Here is an 11,718-nt window from a genome sequence, read left to right as displayed (position 1 = left end):
TAATGACCAAATTTGTGATCTTTAAAAGCGTTAAAAATGTATCCCAATTTTGATTTTTTTATCATTCCAGTGTGTGTTATTTGGGACTTAAAGATAAAGGTATCAAAGAAACCAAGTATGCTCCAAAGAAAAAAACATGGATTATTCTATCTCTAGCAAGATGAACATAGTGAAAAAATCCATTTAACCATTGAACAGTTTATAAGTATATCTGGTCATCAAATGTCTACTAGTTCATCGTCACTTGCTACATTTCTTGCTTGGACGCACTTTGATACTTTGCATCAATGCCTTTCTTGTTATAACATGATAAATTATTTGCCGCGAAACATGTAACGGGCAGTTTGAAAAATACAGTGGATGAACTATTTTGCAAAATGAATAGCATTATAGGTAAACAAGTAAATGTACATGCTTTGATATTTTTATCTCATCTATTTTTTTACTGTAGTGACACAAACAGAACAATGTTGCCCTACTGTCGTGTAACATTACATTAACAAGACCTGTAAGTCTTGTTTGTATTGGAATTACATTCCTTACAAGGTAGGCATCAGTGAAAGCATATTTTATTTTTCAATTTAATATATGGCTCCTCTCTCATGGACAGTGCATACGAAAGTATAATTATGCAAATTTAAATGATGTCCAAATCATCCGGAATAATGTACACTAGTACTTAATATAAGATGTTAATAGTGTTGCAAAAGTGTTGTATTGCATTGAATATTTTTAATAAGTGTTGAATGTAGAGGTCTTTAGCAAGGACAAGTCGTTCTGAGTTTGATAGAGTTAGGTCCCGTTCACACCTATTCTAGTCTTGAATGCAAGTATCATATTCTCTTGTCTAGCATAGTGTAGACACCCTATTTAAATGGTTTTTAAAGAGAAATTATGTAACATCCATGAAGGTAATTCCTTGCAAGAAAATTAGAACATGTTCTTTTTTTTCTACAAGTTTTTGGCTGTCAGGACACTGATAACACCGGTTTGACACAAAACTTGTGCCCCAAAGGTGTGATAGTGTTGTTATAATTATTATTTTCTGACTTTTTATGCCCTCACTTCGAAGAAGAGGGGGTATATTGCTGTGCACTTGTCGGTCCGTCGGTATGTCGGTCCGTCGGTCCGTCTGTCCGTAGACCAAATGGTTTCCGAGTGATAACTAAAAACCCTTAGGCCTAGGAACTTCAAACTTGGTATGATGATTGGTCATGGCCAGCAGATGACCCCTATTGATTTTGGGGTCAAGGGGTCAATGTCATATTGACCTTGTACTTAATGACAGTTTCTGACCAATAACTCAACAACTCAAGTTGCCTTGGTTGATATTTTTATATTAAACAAAAATGCTTTTGGTACACACATTTGAAGGTCTTATGTAATATAACAACTTGGCTGTCATTAATGAGGCCTACATGATTCATAAAATTTATGTATATATTATTTGGTAAGATTTGTAATAACTTAAATTGCTTCACACAACCTATGGGGTCTCAAATATTATTACCTTGTGACTAGTCATGACCAGTATATACTAGATAACTGATAACCCTTATTAATTGTTTGTTCACTGGGTCAGACGTCATGCATAATAACCTGATCACATGACTAATTGGCTGCCGATAGGAGGCATACACGTTTTACAAACATATCTTATTTATGTTGATTCAGTGTATATGACCTGTGAATTTCAGTTAATGTTTACAATGTCTTGTGTACATGTGTATGCGATGTGAAGTATTATATCGTTTAATTAATTTGAGATCCCTTAGACGTGTATCGATAATTGAGTTGGTATTTATACCTGTCGTAATAATGTAAATATTATATATGTTATGCATATATGTGTATGCATATAAGTGTACACATGTCGCTATCATCATTTGATCACTATATGCACTGACCTTAATTTCTAAAGTTAGTACATTTAACGCTATTTTGATAAAGTATACATATACAATTGCACCGATAGTTACTGAGCAAACTTCTGTGTAGCTGGCAGCACACAAAAACACCTTTTTGTTCTTTAGTCCTGTAAAGTTTCATTGAAATTGCATTAGTTGTACAAACAAGCGTCAGATATTTGAATCTTTCTTTACGAACAAAGGAAAATGAAAAATCAACAATAAATCGTCATTTTATGACAGCTAAACATTACGAAGATGATGTGTTGTATGATGAAAGTCACTTGTAAATAAACAAAGAAACAACAAAATTTACATATACTACAATCCAGAGCAAGCAAAGCTATATTGCTACCCTGACATGCCCACTCAGCCCATTATATTCTCTAAAATTGTTTTATGCTACAGGGATGTGATATTTTGTTTTATCTTTGCAGTAAATTTTCTAATTAAAATGTACCGGATGTATATAAATGTATCAGAAATCATACTTTACTATAAAGTTCTACATGAATTGAATGATGGAGGATAAGAAGAAAAACTAAAAATAATACAAGAATAGTTAAATCGGACCCTTTGGCATCAAGTTGAAAAGTTTAAACTTAAGTCCTAAAATGGAAAACATAAAACTTGTGGGCAGAATTTTTTATAAACTTTGTTGTCTCTCAGAGGGAAGTGCAGTACAACCCTTCGGCTACGAAGTCCCGTAAGGGCCACCGGGACACAAATAACTTTAAACAAAGAAAATTTCACCATCGAACTATTTACTTTTCATCACATTGGTTTCGTTGTTTCGTTATTTCGACTTTTCACCATTTTCGACTTTTCACCAATGTTTATCAATCTTTTAATCTTTCAGCATGGTGGTTTTGACTTTTCAGCATTGAACTTTCGAATTTTCATAATCATCGTAGTTTTGTCTACCTTGCGCTCTAAATGACACTCTGTATAATGACGAATAGTCCGAAAAGTTAACGTTTAAATTAAGGAAAACACACAATGTTCTAACCTTATGCTTATGTCTGACCCGAAGCCGTTAGCATTATTACCTACTTATTGTATCCTTGGTAATTTTTTTTCCGATCTCGTCATCCATTGTTATGATCTCTGTAAGTATGTCGGACAGGAAGGCGAAACAGCGATAATGAAAAGTCAAAATAACGAAACCGCGATTGTATGTGTCGCAATGGCCCTAACGGGACACCGTTTATTTTCAGCCTTTTAGGACGCTTATCACCGAAAAAATAATGATGTAGACATTCAATCTGGAAACAGTTCATTAATAATTATCTACTACACAAACTTTTCTATCTCCAACGTTTCGAGGGGTTAAACCCCTCTTTTTCAAGGAGTTTCTGTTTATTTTTATAAATTACATATTTATCTTCTTACATGTCTTATCTTAAACTATGTTATGCAGGCCGTCATTTCCTGTATTAAGATAAGACATGTAAGAAGATAAATATCCAATTTATAAAAATAAGCAGAAACTCCTTGAAAAAGAGGAGTTTAACCCCTCGAAACGTTTGAGATAGAAAAGTTTGTGTAGTAGATACTTATTAATGATGTAGACAGAAAGATAATTTGCATCCAATAGTTAAATATGAGGGAATCCAATTTGTTATCATTAATTGTTATCAAGACAGTGTTTTCAGTTCGTTCATATTTAGTGTACAATTTATTGTATTTAGCATTTTTTAAAGAGGGATTTTAAGTTTTGAGGTATGTTGATTCTTAATCATTAAATTAAATATGAAGTTAAAAGGCAGAGATTCCACAAAAGTAATTTCAGGCGCTTTGAGATGTATAATCATATTAGATAACTGTGGACATAGAATAAAAGTTTTACTCTATATACATATTCGTTTTTTTAAATCAACTTTCACAATATTCCTTCATATATTCTAAATTTATTTTTAGATGATTTGTTTGGTTGCAAATCTTATTGATATGTAAACAATTTACTTTCATGAAGAGAAATCTTTCTTTCAAATACTTTTCTAGAATTAATTTACATCTTTTTATGAGGTTGTAATTAAATACAGTGCTACTTTTGCCCTTTTCCTATCAAGCGGATTTATATCCTGAGGCTATTTAAAGAATCAGGAAACAAACAATTTCTTTTCTAGCAGGTTAAGGGTTAAGGTTTATTTATAGAATTATCATCATGTAATCTAAAAATAGTAACAACTGGAGTTTACCTCCGCTAAATTAAGAATATCGTTGCTTACCTACAGTTTAATTTGATTCCCCGATTAGGTATTTCCTTTCCTATGAAAAAATTAGTTTCCAATCGCATCTTCTCAGCTCTGTCCGTCAACCACGAACACATGAGTAAGAATACAAAGAACGGATACGTATTTCGATCTATCTTCGCTACGAAACTAAACTTGTAAACAAAGTGTAAATTTAATACTTGGATTTATTGACGAAGTTTTTTCCTAAACGAGGGGTGTTTAAATATCAATGCAACTGGGGCATTTTCAAAAGCGCTTAACAAACAGTGCCAAAACAATAATCCCAGTCCTTCAAAATAATCACCACCATGTGATATACAAAGTTTTAGTCTTTTAATTCAATTTTTGTAATGCGTTTTCATAATTTTTTCAAGGTATACTGTTCAGACACTCGAAAATAGCCGAACCGAGATTTTTTTCGCGTTTGATATTTTCTCCCAGCAATGTGTTTTGTGAGCATTAAAAATAGGAAAACGTCACAAGGGGCAAGATCTGGCAAATAACGCGGGTGAGGAAGCTGACAACCTTTTCATGTTAAAGATATTCCCGTACAATAGCCGCTTTGTGTGACGAAGCATTGTCATGCAACAACCTGACACCACGGAGACCAGTTGCTGGTTTACCGTTTTTGTTAATATTCTTCAATTTATGAAGGACCTTCTTTTGTAAAACTTGGCATTTTCAGATTTAGCCTTCAGTTCGCCATTTGAATAGCAGGACTTAATTGATAAAGTAAAATTACATACATGTCCTTTTTGACGCTCATGATGCGTTTTGCAATGCAAAGTCTTTTACTTGCTTTAGTTGCCCATATTTATTTATGTATCTTTAGCTTGGGCTCATAAAAATGAATCCACGTCTCATCGACAGTGATGATATTTTGCGAAAAATTGATTGTTGTATTTAGGGAACCTTTTCAACAATTATTTGGAGATTCTTACGCGAGCAAGATTTCGTTTTTTTGTAAGGAGATGGGGAATCCATCTGGCACTTATCTTTCTTTTTTTTGAATCACGTCTGAGAATTGTACGAGCGGCACCTTCTAAGAGATACCAACACATTTAGCTTTATACCTAGTTGTAAATCTTACATCAGTAGCATTTAAATCCTTTACTTTTTCAACCATTTTTGGCGAAGTTGCAGTTTTCGGACGGCGTGGATCAGGTGAATCATTTATTGAATCAACACCAATTTTAAATTTCTTTCACCACCGTGTGACAGATGAAAAAGAAAGTTAATTGTTCCCATAAACTCAAATATGTCATTTAATATGTCTTTCCCCTATATACCAAGAATACAGCGGTCCTTGATATAGGGCCGTATTTTGTGAGTGACCTAACCATTTTTGCTTAAGTATAAACGAGTAGATATAGTGTTTTGGGCTATTGTCAAAGCTAGACTGAACTGATTTACACATGTATTGTATCAATTGAGAGATTACCCACCCATCTATGCGATACATGGTACAAGTTCTTTTTAAACGTTGTTAAAAGCGAGATATTGGCCTGGTTGCATTCATATGTGAACACCCCATCGTATGTCGAAGAACAGTATTAATTCATAGATATAGTAAAAGTACACAGTACATTTTCAAATCTATTATTTTATTTGGGGAAACTGAAAGTACAACATGTCAAGTTGGTGACTATTATCTGTATTTAGTTAAAATTGTACATCAGGTGTCATTTTCAAATGGATTATGATTGTCATATTGACATATTTTCAATTATTATCTTATCTAAATAGATTTAATGTCGAATATACCTTCGTTTTACATTACACCCTATGATTTTGTTTACATCTAAAACAAAGTGGTGGTACATTTCAATTTGTATTAAGTCCGAAGTTTTTATGTATAATAGCCGAGGTATGCTGACCATGTTTCAACATATGTATAAAGTTTTTGTTTTAATTTAATAAATTTGTATAAAAATAATGAATTATCATTTATATTTAAGGCAAGCCTTAAAATTAACTTTGTTTCACCTCCCGCGACCCATGCCAATTTGGAAGGGTAGGTAGGTCGATAAAACATTTTTTATCCAAAATGCTTTTTTATTTATTTCAAAATGATAGGGAGATCAAACAAATTGATTAGAACCATATTTTTAGTTTTAATCAACGTATATCCCACATAAAACATGAGACACATTTAAAAAGACATGATTCTCATTAACGCTCCACTATCATGTTTTGTAAAAAAATACCTTTTTTTTTCGTTAGGCAATAAAAGTTTTTGGGTAGCTGTAATTTTATTTGGTAGGTTGCGGGAGTGCTTTTTGCTGGTAGGTAGCGGGAGTGATTTTCGTTGGTAGGTATCGGGAGGGGAAACAAAAATGTTTTAAGAATCATATTGTTAATGATGAGACAGATATTTTGGTTGAATGTTGAAATTAATCTTTAAACAATTCGTGGTCATACAGCAAAGATATTAATGAACAAAAAAAATGTTTAGTGGACATGAAAAAAGTACAACCCTATTGTTATTAAAGTGCGCTGCACGAATCGTGGAAATGATAGCACCTCTTCACAATTTATAAAACCAAATTTAATAGATGCCTATAAGATTAAAAAATGAAAGAAACTTTAGTTATTAGACAAATGTTTTTCTTATAAGCGTCTAAATAGCTAGATTGAAAAAACTTTGCCCTACTTTGTCGTGCAGTATTAAAGCGAAATTTGAATTTTTCTCTGACAGTTTATTTAGCATAAATTGTCATCATAGAGTTGCTTAACAACTCTTTTAAACGTCGCGTCTATCTAGTAGATCAACGAACAGCTGCAGTCAATATTTAAATGAATGATTAATAAACGTTATCGAAGAAAGTTTATAACGTCATTACAGATCAGAAACAGACTATAGACAATCATACAACATGGTGCGATCAGAATCTGCGATGGCTGACAAGGATGGTAACTTCTTGAAAAGTGTTTCTGAATTGCGTCTAGTAGGAGAAGGTGTTGAACCGCTAGTTGAAGAAGGTTCACGTAAGTATACGGAAGAAATAATTAATCAGGCAAGACAGGAAGCTGGCATTTGTGGAAAAGACGTTTGTGGACATTGTACAACTCATAATGCTGTAACGTGCAATTCTGGAAATGGACTTTGTCATTATGGCAAAGATGGGAATTGTCGATTCCATGATAAAAGTGATCCTCTTAGGGCAAGCAAAATTTGCCCGAAAGGTATCTGCAACCGGATTGTTCGAATAATAAAATCACGACATAGATTTCATTCACCTAATTTCAAAAACACAGATGCAAGAAGGTGGTTCCAAAACCCATTCGAAATTATGAAATGTTTTATTCCAACTGATGGATATCAAGACATCGAAACAATTGAAGACACTGACTGCGCTGGACTGTTATCAGTGATTACTAACTGCAAATCTTTCCAGTCTCTAGTAGCAGCAGACCTAGGATCACCAGATAACATTTTTGTTAAGGTATGTTGCATTTCAGTTCATCAACCGCTTTTACACTATTGTTTTTATCAGAATGTTCAAATTTAGATCAGGAAAAGAGTATAGCAGTAATAATACATTCCACTTTCACCCCACTCGCACGCGCATCCACACACACCCGACGCGCGCGCGCACGCACACACACGTACACATACGCGCACGCACGCATACATTTGAATATGTTATATTCATGACATATGATAATTTGATTTTATTACGATTTGATATGTATATTTTCAAAAATACAAGTAATTCCAAAAACAATCACGTTGTTTTCATTACTAGGGGAAGTTAGCCAGACAGTCGGAACAATTATTTGCCTAGTTTGACTAATCCGAGATGATACAAACCTTTGCAAATGATCATCAGTTTATTACAAATGTAATTTATATTAGTTATTACCTATATATCCGTCTATCCCGGCTAGCAATAACAACCGAAACCAAACGGAAAAACTAACAATTTAAAATATGCGAGTCATGTTAGGTGTATCATCTGATATAAGTATGTCCGTCGTATTTGCCGACATTAAGCCGAAAATCGGCTTTTCAATCTCGAAACTAAATGGTCAGCAGAACCATATATTGTGGCATGATTAATGGGCCTGACCGTGGCCGCTGGTTTAAGTGTCGGACATAATCAGATATTTTGCCGACTTGAAACCGAAAATTGAACTAAAAAAGATCATTTCAGCTTAAATATCGGCATATCCGACTGCACCCTGTGAGCCCCAGGCACAATTCCCCAGAACCCTATATGGTGGTATGGTTAGGCGGTCTGGCTATGTATGCGCTGATATTAATGTCTCAGTTCATAATTTTGCCAAAGTAAAGACGTATACCGAACTTTAAATGGCCATTTCAGCTTATATCTCACTATTTCAGACGAAATCTATATAAATGGTAAATTTAGCTTAAACTTCGTGGGCTTTCTTTAGGGATTCTTATTTTCTCTATTTTATCGCCACATCAGCGTTGTTTGTGCCGTGTGGAGGCTGTAAAAAGTCGCCCCGTACATTCAATCAGAGATGTTATATTTCCGATCCTTAAAGATCGTTCAGCACGACATTATTGTTGTGTTTGTGGTATTTTTAGTTTTAACTATTTGGCATTTTCTAGTTGGGTGGTTCCAATATTCCTACTTGAATAATGTTGAATCACCCTTAGGATATGTTGCCTGCTTTTTAACTTTGTCTTTTGACGTCTTATCTGTGATATGCAGGCTTCATAACCTCTGATCCCCTTTCAAAATTCCATTTTGTTTAGTTCCGCCCATTGTTTTCTCGTTTAGGGCACACGCTTTTTATTACTTGGGGACCATACGCCGCTTTTCATGGAATGGCACTACTGTGTCACATTGAAGGTTCCATGATAACCGCCGTATGAACACATCTGCGGATGTTTCTAAATTCAAAATTTTACCATTTCATGTTTAAATGTTGAATTCTGCTTAAGCCGGTGCTAGGGGGCGTGGACGGTAGTTTGCACTTGACAGTACCGTCCATGAACAGGCTCAATCAAACCGAGCCTGCAACATTTTCAATTTTGACGTGTTGGACTTTCTTTAGGGATTCTTATTTTCTCTATTTTTTCGGCTTATTTCCAGAATTGCTGTATCTCATATTGTAGCAGAGATAACGGAGTCGAACCGTATGTCGGAAAAAATGAAATGTCAGTGGTCATTCTGCTCATATCTCGCCATTCACGACTGGCCGCCGTGAGCCAAAGTCTCAGTTCTGAAGAACTCCATATGGCGGGATGGTTAAGGATCTGTTTGACCGCGTGTCCGCTTGTATAGATGTTGTTTTTGCCGCAATAGTCTCGTATTTTGCCAACGTTTAGGCAAAACTCAAACTGAAAATGTCATTTTCAGCTCCAAAATAGCATTTTAGCCACCTGTTGGCGACATGCTCAATTCCATAGAACCTCTTATAGTGGCATTGTAAGGGGTTTGATCGTGTGTCAGATGGTTCAAATCTGTTGGTCCGGAATAGTCTGGTATTAAATTCACGTTAAGCCGAATATCGAATGTGCATGGATTTTTGACCGAAAATCACGGAATTTCCAAATGGGTCGTGTGCACCCGAGGCTCAATTTCGCAGAATCAAATATGAAGGCATTCTAATGGGTTAAGATCAATGTGTGACTTTCAGGAATACTCAAATTGTTTGTAGGTGTTTAGCCAAAAATCGCATATAAATTGCGATTGAAATCAGGGAAATGTCAGCTCATTCCCGTGTTTCTGCAGAAACCTATAAAGAGGCATGCTTACAGGTTCGACCGTGTGTCCCCTGCTTTACTCTTGTATTTTAGTAAATTTAGCTCAAATGTCGCTTTAATGATGGCATGCTTAGGGTATCCGACAATGTGACACCATTTGATTTCCCACCTGATCGGTATTGTATTTAAAAGTGATATATTAATATATTTTTTCTTAACCATGTGAAAGACTTCTATTTGACTAGACCAATTATTTTGCTGCAATTTTAATATCTGAGGAAAAATATTTTAATTCTTTTTTGTCAGATGAAAGAAGTCAGGAACAAGATATTTCATTCTGCTGGCTTACAAATAACAGACAGAGACTTGCAGGAGTACATGAAACTAATGATGTCCGTCTTAGATGATACAATGTTTCTAGCGCATGATAAAGATGCTCAGACTGCAGCTGAAAAGATACAAGAGGTACATTATATTTACAAAATGCAGTCACCTGTTATATTTTAGTTTCTATTCATCCTTCTATCTTATTTTACAAACAAAGTTACAAAAATTTACAATTAAGAAAGCAATGAATAACAGGTTGAAAATTTAAGATGTAGTTATTTCATTTAAAGCTGAATTGCTCCATTGAGTTGTTTTAACAATTTTTTTGTTAGTTCATCACACTTGTATAATTATCTTATAATAACAAACGAATAATATAAAAATTCTTTTGATGCTTACTTTCTTCCCAGTCATTTTCTATGTTTTGACACATTTATACAATTTTTTTATTTGTTTCAGCTTTTTTACTTATTTACTATTTTGCTTTTGTTTTTTGTAATCTTCAATAAATTATAACTTCAGATTGCTGACAGTTCTGTACACGTATTTTGTGGTGAAGAAGTGCAAGATCAAAGTCTAAATCCTGACGACAGCTGGGAAAAGACTTTAAGTACGCGATTATTTTAAAGCTATAAATACTTTTGATATTATAGTGCTAAACTATTTAAAAGAAAGCTTGGAAACAATGAAATACATAAATATGTTAAACCTTTTGTGACGATTTACTGACACAATAAAGTTAATTAAATCAAAAATTCTAATTTTATATGTGCTTTTTATTATTATTTAAACATTTAGTTAAGGGTTATTATTTTTATCGCATTTTTGTATCTTAAGTTCAACAGGCGAATGAAATGTAAAGAATACTTTGTAAATAATTAATTGTGTCAATCAGATATATTATTGACCTTCGTCTCGACCACAACAGGTTAAATGTGTAAAATAATTGTTTACCTTCGTTTCTGCATGATGATAAGATATGTACAATTTAGATAATTGCGTTACTATTTAGTATGACAATATTTTGAATAAAATGAAAACCAAAGGTGAACTTTAATTTTGTGAACAATAACTTATAATTGAGTGTTATACCTCTCATGTTCATTTTTGCCTTGAATTTATTCATTACCTACGATAGTACAGTATGCCTTTTGAAATATTGTAATGTATGGCGCACATATGTCTGTGTAGTTTGTACAATTTTCCTAATGGGATACATTTAAATTACACTCGGTTAATGTCATTTAAAGGCAAACTGGATATTAATTATGTATTAATTTTGCAATAGGTTTTGAGCGGACATAATGAAAAACATGTAAATTCAGGTTTTTACTACATCATATTATCAATATTTTATTCTGTATTATTATTTGATCTAAATATAACAGCAATCCCATTGGTCAATGAAACTATTTATAAAATCATATTCACTGGGCTAAGTTGGATTTTCCAAATCTAAATATAGATTGAGACTCGTATTCAATGACCATACATCGTAGACTGTAATTAAGTGTGCACATGAAAATAATAAGTATTAGTTATAAACATGATACTATTATAAATT

At 33.6% G+C, this 11,718-nt stretch overlaps 1 protein-coding gene across 1 annotated transcript; it reads left to right on the top strand.

The window, feature by feature from the left end:
- Positions 1-6,990: 6,990 nt before the first annotated feature.
- Positions 6,991-10,764, top strand: LOC132742567 (uncharacterized; the record flags this gene model as incomplete). Its single annotated transcript, XM_060731009.1, has 3 exons — positions 6,991-7,590; positions 10,134-10,292; positions 10,677-10,764. Coding segments are annotated over exons 1-3 (817 nt in total), but the record flags the coding sequence as incomplete, so codon positions are not given.
- Between the last annotated feature and the right edge of the window lie 954 nt (positions 10,765-11,718).

Source organism: Ruditapes philippinarum, unplaced genomic scaffold (assembly GCF_026571515.1).
Source record: "Ruditapes philippinarum isolate M1 unplaced genomic scaffold, ASM2657151v2 ctg19910_1_1_1_1, whole genome shotgun sequence".
NCBI classification, from domain to species: Eukaryota; Metazoa; Mollusca; class Bivalvia; order Venerida; family Veneridae; genus Ruditapes; species Ruditapes philippinarum.
This window is presented reverse-complemented; position numbering and strand designations above follow the sequence as displayed.